At 42.1% G+C, this 19,805-nt stretch overlaps 1 protein-coding gene across 1 annotated transcript; it reads right to left on the reverse strand.

Annotated features, from left to right (window-relative positions):
- Positions 1–2,413: 2,413 nt before the first annotated feature.
- On the reverse strand, positions 2,414–18,311 carry EAF1 (ELL associated factor 1). The gene is made up of 6 exons (XM_007936771.2): positions 17,942–18,311; positions 15,943–16,037; positions 11,182–11,318; positions 8,914–9,113; positions 7,010–7,240; positions 2,414–2,460 (listed from the first exon to the last, which is right to left on the reverse strand). The coding sequence occupies exons 1-6, from the start codon at positions 18,309–18,311 to the stop codon at positions 2,414–2,416; spliced, it is 1,080 nt and encodes a 359-aa protein (XP_007934962.1).
- Between the last annotated feature and the right edge of the window lie 1,494 nt (positions 18,312–19,805).

Genomic DNA, 19,805 nt, shown 5'->3' on the forward strand with positions numbered 1-19,805 from the left:
GGAATAGAGATGAGAATGACAGTCCCTGCTTTAAGGATTTCACACCAACTACAGTTTAAGCAAGAGGAAGGTCAGTGTGTGCACACAGGGCACTCCACGTAGGTGGAAAGAAATAGAGGAAGAATCTAAGAGGATGGCACCTTTGGCCCAAGAGTGGAGTCTGGAGGGGACAAGAGGAGGAGGAGGGTTAAGGGGAGGTTCCTGCAGGCTGAGGGAGCAGGCCGAAAGAAAGCCCAGGGCAGGAAGAAGTCCAGTTTGGCTGGCACAAGGGTACTGGTGAAAAGCAGTTTGTAAAGACAAACTCATGATTTCAAAGGAAAGATTCCTTACTCTGGTGGGTAAAGTGGGGGGGCTGGAGGCAAAGGGAACCAGACAGCTCTGTGAAGAGATCCACACTGGAGCTGTGCTGGAGATTAGCCATTCAGTGCTGGGTAGGATGGATGCACGGATGAAGCATGAAAAGCCTGACTCACCAACCCCAGTGCTGCACGCAGGCACTTCCTGTACAAACAAACATCTTGACTTGACATACCAAAATCCACAGTTCTGTCTATGTAAATCAAGATTTTAGAAGAGAAAAGGAAAAATAAAAATGAAAAGAGGCTTAAATAGGTATTTTTAGTTCAAGTTCCTAGAGCCTGCCCCAGCTTGAGCAAGTTAGTAGCAGTGAAATTCAAATCCAGTAACAATTCAAGTCTCCCAATCACGACCTTCACCTTCCCTGAGCTGTCATCATTACCAAGGAATTACAAATCAATTATCAATTCATTATAAGTAAGTTCTTACATACCATTAAATCTACTGACACCCCATGAGCTGAGAATACACCACAGGGCACGAGAGGTACCTCTGACCTCCACTTAGGTCAAGTGGTGTGACCATGCTGCTGGATGAAGGATACCCACTCCTTGCCCATGTGCCCAGCTCCCTGGAGTTGGTCACTTTGTGGATGAAGCAGAGTTGACGCTGTAAGGTGCAACTCTAAACAAAGCCCCCACCAGTGACCACTCATTTCCTTCCACAGTCCTGGGGATGGAGAGGCCATCAAGTGGAGGAACCTGAGGAAGCAAAATCATTTTGAATGTCTTGATACCCACTGAACCAAAGTAGATGGAAAAATTTCAGGACATATTCATTTAAACTACTAGAAAAGGGCTACTCCATACTAATTACGGGATGATTTATCATACATTCACTCAATACAGACTATTTACTAGCAACCACGTTCCTACAACAACAGATTAAGTCAGAAACTGTACGCTGCAAAAGGCAATCTTGTGACTTTCTTCTACTTGTCTACAAAAACACAAATACATCTGGGAGTCAGGCACAAACAGTGGTACAAAAGCACCTTATGAATGTGCTCATTTCATATCTAGAACTCCTATCTAGCTTCTGGTATTTGGAATCTTACTTATTCACTTATTCAGAGTGTTTTTTTCACTTCACCTCTCTTCTACTCCCTATAGCTCCCTTCCCTAAAAGCCACCAAATGAAGGGCACTTACTATGGATGTATATGGAGAGAAAGCCCCAATTTAATCAAGTCACACAAGTCAGCCCAGTGGCTGCTGGTTTAATTTGTTCACCCAGCCTCATACACTTAGGACTGTCTAGATAAAAATTCGAACTGGAAGTACCCAACACTTATCTTTTGGAAACCAGTAAAAGGTCCAATGTACACTTAAAGTCCATGTAGAAGAATCTCTGCCTCCAACAAATGAGATTCAAGGGGAACAGTGTGAAAAATCCAGACTAGGGGCAGGAGACCTGCCATAAACCAGCTGTGCGCTTCCCTTTCCTATTTGTAAACAAGGGGGTTGAACTAGCAGGTCTCTTGGGTTCTGCCCAACTGACACTGTAGGACTCAGTCTTGAAGTCCAGTTCTACACAGGATTGTCAGGCTGGCTCAGGCAAAACTTCCTTACCACTTTGTGTCAACAATTTAAAGTGGTTTTAACATACTTCTATGCTGCAATTTGAGGTTTCCCTCCCTCTCCTACACCTCAAAGACTGTGCTTCATTGCACTGGTGCAGACCACCTGGCCAAACTGGTGGCTGCTGAGGTTGAAAATTGAATTGTTGGCCTAGGGAAGACATGGTCTCTGAGTAATCTAGACCAGCGCATGTTTGTCTGTGTTTTTCATTAACGCTGCTAACCAAATTGGAATATAACTGTGTTAGTTCTATAGATCTATTTAAACTTTGAAACATGAGATTGTTCAAAAAGTACACGAGAAAATCACCCATCACCTCTAAGTTAAGGACTTGAATATCTGAAAGCTCCAGAGCCTCAAACTCCTACTACAGTCACTGCTCCACACGTTCTCCTCTTGGCAATAGACTCCATGCTAAAGTAGCCCAGTCTTGCAGCATATTTGTGCACCAAAAAGTGTCTTTTGAAAGATCCAGCTCTAGTCATCACTGTCACTGCCAGATTCACTCAACTGCAGGTCATTTCCTACAAAAGAAAAGAAAAACCAAAAGCACACAGCTGTAAAATTATTTCCTCACAACTTTTTGGTTGGTTACCTTGGCTGCACACTACTGTAAAGCCTTGCTAACCAACTTAATTATGGGGGGAAAAATAAATTTGGTGTATTAGGAAAAAAAACAGGGTTTTGAACCTGTTCATTCTAGTTCTACTCCCTGCTGAGAATTTCCTTCCCATATTGAATCAGAACCCACATTTTAACAATGGTTACATAAGGAATCACCTGAGGATCTGGTTAAAATGTAGATTTCCATTCAGCACATCTTGAGTGGAAAGGTAAATTCTTGGCAAGGAGTTGAACTGGAATGAACTGGTTCGAAGCCCTGAAAAAAGCTGATGCAGCTAACATTTTAAGAGGAATCCTGTTTTTAGCATCTGCCAAAAACAGCAATACTGCTTACTGGAATAGAGCAAGGGAGGAACAGGCTAGACAGCTTTTACATGTGTTATATATAAATAGCAAGAATGCATTTATAAATAACTGATTTATTATTTTCTAGAATCATTCACATTGAGTTGCTTTATAAAAGCTAAAAAAGACATCAACTTGGGCCTCTTGTAAAGGAAGTTGCATACTATTTACACCAGTCATTTGCTAATTCAATATCTCCCTGGTACATCTCTCTCCAGAATAAATCACATCATTATAAACCTCAAGTTTGAGCAAATAAGCTTTGCAAAACCTCAGATTTTTGTTTAGTGTGTAGAATTTAGGAATGAATTATGTACTCCCAATGTAATGTAAGAATAACAAGACTCCAGCTGATAGCACTTGGGTTAAAAAAGCGAACTTCTGTGTTATGTGTTGCTAATCTCTAAGCCAACTCTTCTCAAAGTCTCTTCTGAGGACTCTGGAGGTCCTGAGATTCTTTCAAGGGTTCTGATTCTGAAATCCTCCCTCTTCTAATTACATACTTGTTTGATGCTAGATTTTTTATACTTCAACCTACACAACTTATCACAATAGGCTCAATGCAGAAGCAGATGTAAAAGTCCAGCTGCCTATTAAGTCAGACATTATAAAGATATTTGCAAAATTTTAAAGCAATGTTACTTTTTACTTTTTTTTTTTAATTTGGAAATTTTATTTTTCATAATAAAATGTTATTTTTGTTAACATGCAATAGGTTTATTATTCTTTTTAAATGAATTACTGAATATTTTAAATATCTCACTTTTAATTTCTAATATGGCAAACATTGACAGACACAGGCCACAAACACAAAAGCTCTTTGGTGTCCTCAATAATTTAAGAGCATAAGGTTCTGGATAGGAACCTTAGGGGGCAGTGAGTTGATGTTCACGGGGAAGGAGTAACTCAGGAAAGGTGGGTAAGAATGTTGCACAACCCCAGGAAGCTAATCAATGCCAATGAATTGTACATACAGAAACTGCTGAATTGGTACATGTTTTGTTGTGTATATTCTCAACAACAAAATAAATACAATTTTAAGAAAGAAGAGTATAAAGCTCAAATCCTCCCAGCTATTCCACAGAAAAAGACCTGGTGTTTTTGTTTGTACAGGTAGTCCCTGACTTTAGACAGGGCTCCATTCAGACAACTCCATCATCTGTCAGTTCTGATGGAAGTCGAGTATCTCATTTTTTAAAAAATAATTTCATTATTACTGCCTTTTATTATCAGTATCTTTATAAATCTGGTTTTTATTTGTCTTTAGGCCTTGGAAACATCAGATCTGAGAATGACAACATCAAGTTACATGCTGCAACACTATATGTAGTACATACTACTAACAATAAGATATATAAAACATAGTCGATCATAAGTGCAGTTCACCATAACTTGAGTACGTTGTAAGTCGGGTACTACCTCTTTTTAAAGAATTGAGAAGCAGGGATTCATTTTTAAGTTATTTAAGAGTCACTATCAGATTTGCCAATTTACTATTTATATAAAGTTCAATGTGCTACCTTAAAAATGGTTGCTGAACTGGTATCTCTGTGTGTCATTTTATTCTACTGTCACATGGGATTGCTAGGAGTTGAAACTGACCACGATGATGGTTCATTCAGTTTGACCTCCTGCTAAGAATATTCATTTCCACTGGGGATCTTGTTAAAATGTAGATTCTGATTCATTGTATCTGGGGTGGAAATGCAAATTCTCAGCAGGGGGTCAAACCAGTTCAAAGCCCTACTTGACAGTAGCTAACAACAACAAAGAGGTTCTAAGGCCAAAATATTTGAGAACTGTTATTCTAGACTCAGCAAAGGTGATAGGGGCATTGCAACAATTGTTGTTGTTGTTATGTGCCATCAAGTTGGCCCCAACTCACAGTGACCCCTCCGTGGGTTTCCGAGGCAGTATCACTACAGAAGTAGGATTTCCCCACCTTTCCTTCCAAGGAGTGGCTGGTGGGTTTAAACTGCCAGCCTTCTGGTTAGCAGTCAAGTGCATTAGGCACTATGCTAATTGGTAACCCCCAAATTTGACTGTTGGGGCTGGCGATTCAAGCCCACCAGCTGCTCCGTGGAAGGAAGATTTGGCAATCTACTTATGTAAAGATTTACCACCTTGGAAACCCAAAGGGGGTGGCCATGAGTCAAAATCGACTCGATGGCATTGAGTTTCGTTTTTTTGATTAATCAACTAATTTGGGCATGATTCCTTACAGAGTAATATGATGCACGTGTCAACATACCAGTAGGACTAGAATTAAAAACAGGGCTTTGAACCAATTCATTCCAGTTCAGACACCCCCTACCCCCCAATCTGCTTTTCCATCCCAGATACACTGACTTAGAATCACCTGGGGATCTTGTTAAAAATGTAGATTCTGATTCAGTGTATCTTGGGTGGAAAAGCAAATTCTTACCAGGGGGTCAAACTGGAATGAACCAGTTCAAATTCTTGCTTAAAAACTTTTTTTGAAATTTCTTGTTACAATTGATTTGACCCAGGTTTAAACTGATCCATCTCTTTTGGGGGCAAGATTGATCTGGGTTATGATTCAAGAAAACAACTCACACCATCATCATTCATTCTTTCTTTCACAACAGGGTTTAGCAAATTTGTGTAATTTATTGTGATTTTAGGGTTTATAAATGGCTTCTAGTTTCAAATCCTGAATTAAGTAATGCAAGTGCTTAAGGTAGGTCATCCCCACTATATCACTCTTTCCTTTTTCTTTCTAGAAAGGAAGGAATAATAGAGCAATGACTGCTTTACTCCAGCCCACAGCTCTCTTGCATCATTCCCTTCTAACCCTGTCTCCCCCTCTAGGATCTCCTGGGCTAGGAAGGCAAGCAAAACACCTTCAAAGTATCTGTAATCCTAAAGCAAAATGAAGAACTGAGTTAAAGCCACAGTAGATATGTTAACTTTTCCACTATAAACACCAAACTCCCAGTGTGAAACTTATTATGTATCCCCAGCCACTTGCAAAGAGCATCAAAATGTACCCTGAATCTGGGACTAGCATTGAGTTCACTCAGATAAAAGAACAGAGGTTCGAACAGTGGTTCTAAAATGAGGCTGATCTTGCCCCTCAGAGAATATTCTGCAATGTTGTGAGACACTTTTGGTTGACACAAATAGGAAGAGGGTGCTATATTGGCTTTGGGTGAGTAAAGACCAGGGACACCTCTTAAGCATCTGGCAATGCATAGGATAAAGAATTACCCAGCCTAGTATAGCCTAGTATGTCCAGAGGGCTGGAGGTTCAAACCCACCAGCTACTCCTTGGGAAGAAGATGGGGCAATCTACTTCCTAGTGATACTGCCTTGGAAACCCAAGGAGGAGGGGTCGCTATGAGTCAGGTCCGACTTGATGGCACATAACAACAACAACAACAAGAAGTATGTCCGTGGTTGAGAAACACCAGCCTACAGTAGGAGTAGGGTTAACTAGGTCAGCTTCCCCACTGTGGCTGCCAAACTTTCCTCAAATGAAGTCACCCCAGGGAAGAATATTCATCAGGGTTCCACACAAAGAAGCATAAAAAACTGGCACTCTTCTCACCTCCAAAACAAAGACATTTTTGTTTTTCTCACTTTTAGTTTCCACTGTATTAAAAGCCAGCCAGACATTACAGTATCTTCAGGTTTCCCCCTTGCCAGAGGTTAGTAAGTTCACAGCTGTCCACTAAAGGCATAGTCCCCCAAGTCTTCGGGCTGTCTGGAGACACTAGGTTCTTGGAATTGTGCAAATGACCTGGGGGGTGGGGCTGTGTGGGGGCAGGTAGCATCCCTAAAGCCTGGTGGTAAATGCAGAATGAATGAGCCTAGTTGTTCATGTTGTAGCATTTTCCAGACTTCACAAAGCCCAATTTGTGACAGTGGGGAGTGGAGAAGAAAAAGAACAGATTTTTAGTTTTATGCTTCCTTTTTTTTACTATTTGGTAACTCCTTTCTGCTCCAAATGATTTTTGCCAGGATTCTTTCTTATGCCTCAAGTATCTGCAGGTTTACACATTCCAATATAAGATAAAGAGAAGCTGCGTCTTTAGGCCTGACATGCCATCTCCTTTGACCATAAAAGGAGAGCCCACTTACTGAGGGTGTTCATGAGCTGGTTGCTTCCTTGTGGCCGGCTGGTTCCGTTGGTAACGGTGGGTCTGCTGCTGTAGGGCTGCTGGTGTGAAGGCTGTGGAGGGGAAGCTGGGGCGTCATCCTCCCCACCACTGCTGGAGCTGTCATCGTCGCTGCCTGAGGAACTCTCGGAGTCTGAGGAGCTGCTCCCACTGCTGCTCATCTGCTCGATAATGTCAACTTCAGCCCTCAGCTCTGGAATAAAAGGACACCCACAAATATGAGCACAGCAGCCATTATTAAGGCAGTTTGTTGAACCTTCTATAGATAGTAAACTGGCTGAATGACTAGTAAGCTAGTCATTCACCAACAGCAGTGAATGACTAAAACGAACCCCCCACTTCTCAATTCCTTAAAATGACACAAACAAAAATACCAAAACCAACAAACAAAATATCCAACCTGTCTCCAGAGAGACAATGAAAATATTAAATTCATCCAAAATAACTAAAGAATAAACGTTCCAAGATAATGACAGTTCTGTGTAAGAAATGAATTAAGTCCATTTTCCCTTTATCTACTATTAAAAAAAAAAAAAAAAAGATGAGGACCAATCCCTGTACACCGGTACCATCTCACAAATCCAGAGTGAATTACAAGATTAAGCACCATATATGAGAAAAGAAAAATTATGCTAAGGTGTTGAAAAATACTTGATTATGAGTTGTAAGGTCTGAGAGTTTATTCTGGATGGACTTTTAACCACCAGCAAGGAACCTGGGTGGAAGCCAATCTATTTTCTATACCACTCTGGAAAACTTAAGTGCTAGAGCAGACAACTTCTGAGGTCCTTCCCAGCTTTCACATCCTGGGATGAAAAGATGGCCTGCAGAAGGACCCATGGTGACTAAGTGAAAATGGTGGCCTGCCTGACTTAACATGCCTGACAGATAATCATGCCTGGCAAGCACTCCATTTTTTTATAAATGTGAAGCAGAAATGTGAAGGAAAACATGTCTTCCCTAACCATTTCCATGTCATTTGGATACATCAAGGAACTTGCCAGATTCCCATCTAAACAAACCATGTGGTTTTAAATGGTGAGGATTCCTAAGTAAACATAACTCCTAGTCAAATGAAGTGGAGACTTCCATCAACAACACTGCAATATCCACAAAGGAAAAAAATCAGGAGGTTTAACAACTGTGCACCCTGCACACAGTGATTTCCCTTGCTAAAAGACAGCATTTCTATAGGGTAGAAAAGCAAACCTCCAAAGGACAATTCTATTTCCCTATCTACTATTATTTTGGATTTAATTTTGTTGCATGAACCTTACAAATATGAAATATGACAGTCTCATAATTTCCTAAGACTCACCCATCCTCTGTATGGGTGAGAAAGCTTTGTCTCAAGTTTGCACTGGAGAGAGCCTAACCACACCTCTCGGTCTTTCTAGGTTAGGGTCTAATTCTACCAATCCCTATTACCTCTTTCACATTTACACAGTTTATGTTAGCAACAATACATCTGAATGGTATTTTAAATGTCCATCTAACCCAGATACTACACTAACGTAGAAGCCACTGGTGCACCCCTTGGTCTCCCTCTCTCCTTCTAACACATAGACTTGAGATCTTTCCATTTTCCAAACTTCAAGGTGTATGTTGTACAACTGTGGATGGCAGTCATGCTTGTTTAAATTCTGGACTTCTAAGCAGAATGCTGCAAAGATATTAACAACTCAAGTCACTATTCCTAGACAAATGAGTTAAGTGGTAGAAAACCCCACCCTCCACCTCTCTGGAACTCTAAGTTTTGTAAAATTTTTTTGATGGCAAGGAATACCCATCTCTCTATGTGACTACCATGAGACTGTCAACACTCTACTCCAAGTTGTTATTGTGGTTCCATAAAATGCTCTCTACCTCTTTTGATGTCATCCAGCTGAGGTTCAGGTGAGGGGTTATCTTTCAAGGGAGAAGTTTTAGGTCCAACTGGAGGCTTCGTTGGAGCTCTGAATGGCATAGGTGGTGGTGGAGGAGGAGGAGGTGGCGGCTGTGATGGTTGTGGGGGACGAGTGGGCTGTTGTTCCATTCGGGCCTGGATTTTACTGCTCCCCTCAGCTCTGAAATGAAGTATAAAAATTAATTTGGAAAAGCAAAAAATTCAGAGGGTTCTCTAATGTTAGGTGGCAAAGTACCTGGTAGTCTCTACAGACACCCTGCTCTCTACCAACCTGTCATTTTATAACAAATTACACAGACTATGCATTCAATAGGTGAGTATTGAATGCATTATGTAATGAATTAAACCCCAGGGATACAGAGGTGAATAAAACAGACTTATTTCCCTTAGGAACTCATATTTTATAGTGAAAAGTATATAAAATAGGCTTGTAGGATGCAATGGATTATAAGAACCCACTTTATGAATAGAAAATAGGATTTTACTCATATATAATATAAAGCTACACTCACAAATCCATAATTCTCTAAATAAAACTAGCTCCTGAGATACTGGCCAGTTTGCTAATTTTTCCATTATCTATTTCCCATTTGCTCTTTCTATTACCTGCCAGCTCTTGCTGGTAGACAAGCCAAAAGCACAACCCCAGCTTGAGAAAATTCTATCCATTAAAAATTTATTTTGTAAACAGACTAGCCCAGCATGTTCTACATCTTACTTTGGTGAAAAGTGACTGGGGTCTTAAAGCTCGCAAGCAGCCATCTAAGATGCAGCTATTGGTCTCTCCTCATCCGAAGCAAAAGAGTGAAGAAAATCAAAGATGCATGGAAACAATTAGTCCAAGGGACCAGTGGACCACGGGAACCTCAGTCTATATGACTTTGAGATCATATCTAGATGGCGCCCAGCTATCACTGCCAACCACTTAGAAAGGAATCAAAATTGGAGATCTCATATAGAATGGAAAAAATGTGAAGCAAAATTCAAAATTACAAATAAAAGACCAAGATTATTGCTCTGATAGAGACTGGTGAAAGCCCCAGACTATGGCTCCTAGTCACCCTTCAGGCCAGGAACAGAACTCACTCCCAAGGCTTAACTTTTTCAGCCAAACAACAGGTAGGCCTATGAGGTGACAAATTACACCAGGGAGGTGCACTCCTTAGAACAATTAACCATTGGAGATCAGAAGAGCAGCATTTGCACAGGGAGAAAACTCACAAGGAAGGGAATGCACAGGAAAGGAGGACACAGGGAAAGGGTAACCACAGGGAGGAAGTGGGAAGAGAGCTGTTATAGTGTAGGGATTGCAATCCATGTCACAAAACAAAATATATATGAACTATTGAATGGAAAATGAATTTTCTCTGTAAACTTTCACCCAAATCACAGTAAAAAGTTAAAAAAAAGAAAGAAAATGCAAGTTCTGACTCAGAAGGTCCTGAGATTCTGCACTTTTAACAAGCTGCCTGGTGATGGGACGTTGCTGGTTCCCAGATGTAAGAGAACAGACCACAACTATCAGATACTGGAGGAGTTACAGTGGCACCTGAGTCCCTGCAGATAATTAACACTCAAAGCAGCAGGGCAGGAGACAGAGCTCTGCGGCATATCTACCAGCCGGATTCAGGTAAATCTCTCTAATCCTTCCATAAAGATTACACCCAAGAAAACTCTATGGAGCAGTTCTATTCTGTAACAAATGAGGTCACAATGAGTCAGAATCAACTCAACAGTAATGGGTTTGGTTTTAGTTGTTTTATCTTATAGAAGTTGATCACCAGGCTTTTCCTCCACAGTGTTGCTGGGTGAATTCAAACTGCCAACCTTTCAGTGAGTAGTCATATATAAACTGTCTATGCAAAATAAAGAATGTGCTCTTCAATTATTCTAAGTATGTAAACTTAGATCTTACCCTTTAGGTGGTACTGTATGAACAATTAGGAAATTAATAAAATTATTTTAACTGTATTATAATTTAATTATAAAGCACAGCCCTTCCCATAACAGCTATAAATACTTTTCATGTTTCAGGTCTTAAAAACAATATTTCTTTTTATTGCATTTGAAGAAAAGATGTATTTTACTGACTTGTCTTAGATTATGTAGATGGAGTGTTGGTAGAACACCATGAGTACACAGGATAATAATATCCTTACAAGAGAACTGAATAGATAATACAAAGGTACAGAAGCATCATATGAGTCTGTGTCCAGTTATTCACATACCTTGTTTTCTTGACCTGAATGCTGCTACTGAGCTTTTCCAGCACATATTCACCAGTGTCATGATTAATAATGAGCACACAGTCTTTCTGATAAGGCCGCTTATTCCCCTTGAACACAGTCATTGGCGGTGTGGATCCCTATTTACCACAAAAGTATGAGATGATGAACTGTAACACAGGTAAACACATCAGCTATAGAAATAAAAACTATGTTTATAGATGTCATCATTAAATCTTTTATTAGGGTACTCAAAAGGAGCAGAATAAACTGATTTCTATACTAACTCTTTCTGGTTTCCCAGGCAAAAAGAAAGTATAATCATATAGCAAGAATCCATGCCTATGTAACTGGTTCTAAGCAAGCAAGAAAAGACAGTATGTTTTAAACTACTTTTTTCTATGGATTGGAAAAATGTTACAAATATTGGTGAAGTGTGAACAAAGAAAATTAATTAGCCAGTACTTGTATTACACTGAGTAGAGTTGTCACTATGGGAATGATCAAAAGGAATATTTCCTTTTACAGAGTCCAGTATTTCCTCCTTCATGGTAAAGAACCAAAAAGAGCATTTGCCAAGGGCAGGTCATTATCCCTAGTGGTGGTGTTGTCAGGTGTCATTAAGTTGGCACCGACTCAGCGATCCTATATACAACAGAACAAAATACTGCCCAGTCCTGCATTATCCTCACAATCATTGCTATGTTTGAGCCCACTGTTGTAGCCACTGTGTCTGTCCACAACATTGAAGACTTCCTCTTTTTTAATGACCCTCCATTTTACCAAACATGATATCCTTCTCCGGGCACATCCTGAGAGCATGTTCCAAGTACATGAGATGAAGTCTACCATACTCTCTTCTAAGGAGAATTCTGGCCATACTTCTTCCGAGACAGATTGGTTCTTTCTTCTGGCAGTCCACAGTAAACTACATATTCTTTGCCAACATCACAATTCAAAGGCATCGCTTCCTCTTTGGTCTTTTTATTCATTGTCCAGCTTTCTGGACATGCATATGAGGCAATTAAAAATACCATGGCTTGGGTCAGGTGCACCTTAGCTCTCAAAGTATCTTTGCTTTTTTAACACTTTAAAGAGGTCTTTTGTAGCAGATTTGCCCAACACAATGCGTTGTTTGATTTCTTCACTGCTGCTTCCATGGGCACTGATTGTGGAGCCAAGTAAGTGAATCCCTGTCAACTTCAATACTTTCTCTGTTTATCATGATGTTGCTTACTGGCTCAGTTGTCAGAATTTTTGTTTTCTTTACGTTAAGGTATAACCCGTGCTGAAGGCAGTAGTCTTTGATCTTCATCAGTTAAGTGCTTCAAGTCATCTTCACTTTCAGCAAGCAAGGTTGTATATCTGCATATCACAGATTGTTAATGAGTCTTCTTCCAATCCTAATGCCATGTTCTTCTTCATATAGTCCAACTTCTCAGATTATTTGCTCAGCAAACAGACTGAGTATATATGGGGAAAGAATAAAACTCAAGACACATACCTTTCCTGATTTAAAATCATGTAGTAATCCCTTGGTCTATGTCTAGTTTTCTGATGCTGCTATAACAGAAATACGGGAAGTGAATGGCTTTTAACAAATAGGAATTTATTCTTTACAGTTTAGAAGGTTAGACATCTGAATTCAGACTGCCAGCTCTAGGGCCTGGGTGAAGGCCCCTCAACTTGGGCTTTAGCTCTGCCTCTTATCTAGGCCCACTGGAGCTGGAGGAGTCTCTTAACTCACACAGCTACTGGCTGCTGAGGCTGACAAACCCAAAGTCAGCAGGTAAAATGATATAATCCCAAGATCAGCAGGCAATGCTGCAGGCCACTGTGTTCGAGTCCAGGAACTAGAGATGAAGACTCAGCTAAATGCAGGATCCAAATGTGTCACAAAGCTAGAAACCTTTCCCAAAGCTTCTCTATGTATACTGGAAGCAGGCCACACCTCAAAGATAACTCCCCTTCAACTACTTAGCTGCTCAAAGCAGATTCCAATGTGGAGAGGATTACAGTCTCATCATAGGGAATGACTCTATCCAGCTGCCAAGTCACTCAAAACCACAGCCCAGACAAGCTATCACACAACCTTAACTACCTGTTTATGTACAGGTTCCACATGAGCACAATTAAATGTTCTAGAATTTCCATTCTTCACAATGTTATCCATAATTTGTTATGATCCACACGTCAAATGCCTTTGCATAGTCAACAAAACACAGGTAAACATCTCTCCCTGTTTTCAACCAAGATTCATCTGCTATCAGCAATGATATATCCCCCTTTCCATATCCTCTTCTGAATCCACCTTGAATTTCTGGCAGTTCCTTATCCATGTATTGCTACAACCATTTTTGAATTATGTTCAGCATAATTTTACTCGCATGTGATATTGTGATGGTTATGTTTGTATGTCAACTTGGCTAGGCCTGGTTGAGTGGCTGGGCAGCTGGATGTAGTATTCCCCATGATGAGACTGGTAATCAACTCCTTGGTGGAATCTACTGGGAGCAGCTGAGTAGCTGCCTTTGGGAATGTGGTCTGCTTCCTGTATTTAAGGAGAAGCCTTGGGAACGGTCTCCAGCCTATAGCACGCTTGGACTCTGCATGTAGCTATGTCATTGCTCAGCAGTCTGCTATGCTCTGCCGACCTTGGGACTTACAATGGACTTAAGTTAATGGCCTGCTGTGTGGTTTGGTAATATCGGGACTGTGCCTTTTTCCTTGTCAACCTTGGGGCTTCTCAGCCTCAACAGCCAGTAGCTGTCTGAGTGAAGAAATGCCTCTAGCTCCAGTGGGTCGGGAACAGGAGGCAGAGCTGGACCCTAAGGTTGAGGGGTTTTCACCCAGCCCCTAGAACCTGGCACTTTGAACTTGGACTTAAAGCCTCCAAATTGTGAGCGAATAAACTCCTATTTGTTAAGGCCATCCCATTTGTGGTATATTTCTTGTCAGAGCAGCACTAGGTAACCAGAACAGATACTAATGATATTGTTAAATAATTTCTACACTCCGTTAGATCACCTTCCTTTAGAATATGCATGAATATGGATCTCTTCTAGTTAGCTGGCCAGGAAGCTGCTTTCCAAATTTCTTGGAAGAGATGAGCAGCATGGAATAAACACATCATGTCATTTACCTGCTTAAACCCTTCAACTGCTCTAGACCAAAAACCCTAGCTCTCTAGCCTCCCTCAGCACCACTCTGTCCTGGACTCCACAGCTGAAGACTGCTGGCCTCTCCCATCCTCAGGCTCTTTCCTGCCTCAGGCCTTTGACAAAAGGTACCTCTTTTGCCTGCAACATTTTGCCTCTTCTTCCCTTTAATGAACCTTCATATCTGCTCAAAGTCACTTCCTTATGGTAGCCTTTCCTGATTGCCTACAGTAGTTGTTATTTTTTTCTTGTATTTATTTAAACTCCAAACCATAAGTACCACATAAAAAATGTATTTTTACAGGGAAGAGGTGGCTACAGGGAGGAAGTGGGAGGAGAGCTGTTGCATTGTGGGAAATTACAGTCAATGTCAAGAGACAAAGTGTATGTAAACTGCAGTAAGGAAGATGAATTTGCTCTGTAAACTTTCACCCAAATCACAATTAAAAAAAAAAAAAGTGCTTTTGTTCACAGTTGTATTCCCAGTGCCTAGTAGTGAGCCAACACACAACAGATATTTAATATCTGTTTAACACTGAATATAGAAGATATTTCCTTGTTTAGAATCAAAAACTGCTTGGCTCTTTGACTTCTCATTCGTAACAGTACAAAATTTAGAGCTGAAAGGGACTCAGGGACCATTTACGCAACTCTTTCAATTTACATTTGGGAAACCAAGGTCCAAAGGGAGGTGATGTAACCTGCCCTAGGCAACAAGTAACGAAACTGTATTGCCAGGCAGGTTATTGTCTCCCAGCACAAAGCTTTCCAGGTCTCCCTGTCCAGAGTCTTTCCTTTTCATTCTGTCACCAGTTACCAAGAACTTATTATATTCTAGGACAGGGCTATAGCATTCAATAAGACATGTTCATTAAGAACATTTTGTCTGACCCTTCAGGCAGGGTTTCACAAAGGCCTTTCTTTGCAGGGGTTTCTAATCCAGCTTTTAACTCGGTTCTTCATCTCTAAGTTATCATAATGCTCTGAACCTCTGGTTCATGCCTGCGACTATCAGCCTGGGCCTGACCCCTTGTCAAACATCTGAAAGATGTCAGCCTGGCTCCTGCATGCCCTAACTCATGGCTTGGCTGCCCTGCACTCCTAAACTGTTGTTGCTATATATAAGCACGGGCCTAGGACTCCTCTTCAAAGAGTTGCTTGGAAGAAACTATGTTGTTGTTATGTGCTGTTGAGTCCGACCTGACTCATAGCGACCCCTCCTTGGGTTTCCCAAGGTTTCCCAGGCAGTATCACTACGGAAGTAGACTGCCCAACCTTCCTTCTGAAGAGTGGCTGGTGGGTTTGAACCGCCAGCCTTCTGGTTAGCAGTCAAGTGCCTTAGGTACTATGTACACTACCAGAGCTCCTCAAGAAAGGTGTCCAGAGAGAAAACCTGTCTACTTTGTAGCAAATAGGGTGGTATAGGGTGGGAGCAAGAATCATTTATAAGCATCTGGGAAGCAGGAATCTCATCCCCCACCTTCTAAATTCCTATGCTTAGAAATCTAAAAATTTTTAACAGTAGGAAATTTAAATTGCAATAACAAAATATGAGGATTCACTGTGATCCTGTATTTAAAAAGCAGTAACAGTAGAGTAAACTTACAGGAATATGTGGGAGAGTAATTGTGACTTCATCTCCTTTGCCAACCTGAAGCTCTCCTTCACAGGAAGTATCTATAGATGCTGGCTTAAAATCATCTAAAGGGAAAGAAAAAAGCATTTACCTACTAAATTACTTATACCACAGGATTCCAGTACATTCTTATTTAAGGATTTTCTATTACTACTCAGACAAATGACAGATACAAATAACTTAATTTTTAAATACTATTTCATTATGGAAAATTTCACATATACAAAAGTAGAGCAACTAGTACAATGAACCTTTATGGGCATTCACCCAGATTCAATAATTACCAACTTAAGGACAATCTTGTTTCATCTACTCCTCCACATACTTTTTCTCTCCCCTATCTATCCCCCTCACTGGATTATTTTTTGGGAAAAATAAAAGCTAGAATTTAAATGGTATTCTAATATGTAAGCTAAGACACTCCTTTCTCCTAAGTGATAGATGGAAATTAATGTTGTATTATCCATAACAAGGCATTTTGGCAGGGCTGCTGTGAGGATCAAAAGCAACAGAAAATATGGAAAACATTTTAAAGCTCTTGTAAAGCCCCATACAAAACATGACAGGTTACAGCACCATACAAGCTGATTTCATTTTACATAATAACTGTCAAAATTAGGATTTGCCACACTCAAGTTCCACAGCTTTGACAAAGATACTACTGTAGATGTTCAGAGAATATCACTGAACCATGTCCAAAAGTTATCCTGCCCATTTTTCTGAATTGCAGGTGAAGTACAACACGAATAGCCATCGTACTCCATTTTATCCCACACCTGCCTCAAACTGCAGAGCAGGTACATAGGCAAACCATCCCATTTAAATCCCACATTGCTCTTCATCCCATGAAAACATCAAACCTAGTAAACTGTTCAGGAAATGATGTTTTGATCATCTTCCTAATATCCTCTCTGAAGGGGCTGGACCTGCTATCAGTAAGAAGCATAACAATGGCATGGCAACTGAGCACACACAGATGGAACTTCACCATCTAACACGCCCTCTTCCTTTGTGTTGAGTCACATCTGACAAAAACAAGTCTTAACCAACGTTAGCACTACCAGGACGGGAAACCAGAAGGTTGTGAATCACAGCGGGATGCTCTCAGCCAATTCTAACAGCCAGATCTTTACCCAGGACGTAGAGTGGAAGTGAGCCTCCCTCAACAGAGTCTATAATCATGTAGAAAAAGAAGGTCCAGCATAATGACTATTCTGACATTCCTTATGCTTATGCTCTCTTCTGTTTCCAAACATAGATCAAGCTTTAACTTATCCTAGGCTTATAAATTTTAATTTCATTCTTCACCCACACAGCATTTGGTACAGAGGAAAAGTCAGTAGTATTGGTGACCTCAAAAGGTATCTAAGTCAAACTAGGCATGAAAAGCTCAAAGAGTAGGAACGCGGATGGGGCGCAGAGAGGATGTGGCTCTTTTGGCTGAAGTGGGGACGAAGCGCAATGAGTTGTCACATCAAGACCCGCGAGGAAAGCAGGCCGAGGAAACGGGGGCAAAGAGAATGGAGAGAGGAGGAGGGCAGTGATACGGGTCATAAACAAATAAGCGTAATCCTTTAAACGTGGAGACTCCTCGTGGGAGACAGAAAAGGGGAGGTGGATTAGAGGGAGAAGAACGGAGGTTTGACGTGGGATCACAGCTTTTCGAAAACGAAGAGGTGGGAGTTTCGGCTTAAGGGTTGGGTGGAGAGAGAAAAAGAGAAAAGGGCCAATGACGTTCGGAAGAAGAGTTTGGGGTTATGAGGCAGAAGAATAGTTGGACGTGACGAAGTGTTTAGTTTGGAAGGAGAGAGCTGAAAAAAAGAAAAAACCGAGGTCCCGTATGATTTAGGGTTAAGAGAGAAGTCAAGGGGTCCCTGGACTTTGGGAGGCCTAGGGAAATGAGGAGGGAGTCGAAGCTAGCAAGGGAAGCCGGGGCGGCCGAAGGGGACCGTGGGGTGAACTGACTTACAGCGAATAGTGTGGAAGGAGGCCCGCGGCCGCTTCTCGAAGCTCTCCCCGAGCCGGAGGCAGTGCTCCTCGCGGTCCAGCAGTGGGTTCGCGGTCCCGTTCATGTCCCCGCGCGGGCCTCGCGCCCGGCCCGGCGCTCTTCTTGCGCGGCCGCGGCCCGAGCTTCCGGCGCCGGCGTCCGGGAGACCGATGCTCCCGGGACACCACTCCGGAGCGCACCCAGAGCCGAGCCGGCACCCACCAGGGGCGGGAACCAAGTCCCCTCCTTCGAGTCTGGGTGGGGTAAGACTCTGAGGAAGTGAGGCCACGGGACTTCCGGCGTCGAGGAGGGACTTCTGGGTTCGTGGCGGAAGTGTCGAGGGCGGTGGCATGGCTAAGAATTCCGTTCGGAGAATCCCAATTCGAGGCCTGCGAGGCTGTCTTGTCCAAGTTCGGGGTTCCCCGCGGCTGCTCCTAAATTTTGCCTCCAAGGGCTGGGTCTGGTTGAGGGGTAAGTACGCCAGGCTCTGCCCTTGTAAGTGAACCTAGGAACGGGTATGGATGGATCCCAAAGCGTGGCAGAGTACATTAATCCAGTTCTGACAGCCAATAATGGCCTGCTCTCTGCCGACCCTCGGGGCCCTCAGTGGACCAGTTTATCCTTAGTGTCCTCAGAGAGACACTAAGGACCCTCCGCCACGCGTCACTGGTTTCTCGGTCCCTTTAGCGCCCTGATGGGGGTGCGAAGGCCTCAGTCTCTGTGAAGCGACACCCCCACTGGTTCGTGCAGCCGCTTCTTATGAGTGCAGTGAGACTCAGGCCATCCGGGCCTGCCTCCATCACCTCCGACAAAACGGAATCGTTAATCCTGCAGACTTGAGAAACGATGCGTTCACCTCGGTCTGGCCATTGACCATTCACCTCCAGTTCGTGCAGCATTTGCTGTTGTGATTGTTTTTAAGTCACTCCCTTCATGGACACTGAAAATTAATGAGCATTTCCCTCCCAAGGTTTCTCTGTCATTTTGGGGGCGTTTTTTTTTTTTTTTCTAAACTATAAAAATTTGTTGTAATAGTTGACTCATCATGCTTTGAATTAGAGTTTGGTGCATGAGACTGCCCTAGCCACTGAATGTAAACTTTATGAAATTAGGGACTGTGTCTTGGTCTTTGTTGCAGGTTGAATTATGTCCCCAAAAATATATGTTGGGATATTAACCCCTATGCCTGGTAGCATAGTGCCTAAGGCACTTGACTGCTAACCAGAAGGCTGGCGGTTCAAACCCACCAGCCACTCCTCGGAAGGAAGGTTGGCCATTCCTACTTCCGTAGTGATACTGCCTTGGAAACCCAAGGAGGGGTCGCTATGAGTCGGGCCGACTCGATGGCAAATAACAACAACAGCAACATGCCTGTGCAGGAGCCCTAGTGGCACAGTAGTTAAGTGCTCTGCTGTTCATTGAAACATAGGTTGGAAGGTACCAGCTGCTCTGTGGGAGAAAGAAGTGGCAGTCAGCTTCCTTAAACATACAGCCTTAGAAACCTTATGGGACAGTTCTACTCAGTCTTGTGAGGGTTGCTATGAGAAATCTAATGATCCTAGTGGGTTTTTTGGCCTGTGGGTGTAATTTTTGTTTGGGTTAATGGTTTCTTAGTTATGTTAATGAGTCCATGATAGTGTTGAGTGTATCCTAAACCTAATCTCTTTTGAGTTCTAAGGAGCACTGAAAAGTAAGCACTAACTGGGGTGGTCAGTGACCAGACCAAAGTGAAGTCATCCTTTTCCAAGTCTGCGAGATAAGGATTCCTGTTTTGTTGAGGGTGTTGGAACTAGGCCCAGGGTGAAGGGTAGGGAGTGGATCCTCGATAGATGCCTTGTGAAGACTC

This window comes from Orycteropus afer, unplaced genomic scaffold (assembly GCF_000298275.1).
Source record: "Orycteropus afer afer isolate SDZICR_OR568_19922 unplaced genomic scaffold, OryAfe1.0 scaffold00003, whole genome shotgun sequence".
Lineage (NCBI taxonomy): Eukaryota > Metazoa > Chordata > Mammalia > Tubulidentata > Orycteropodidae > Orycteropus > Orycteropus afer.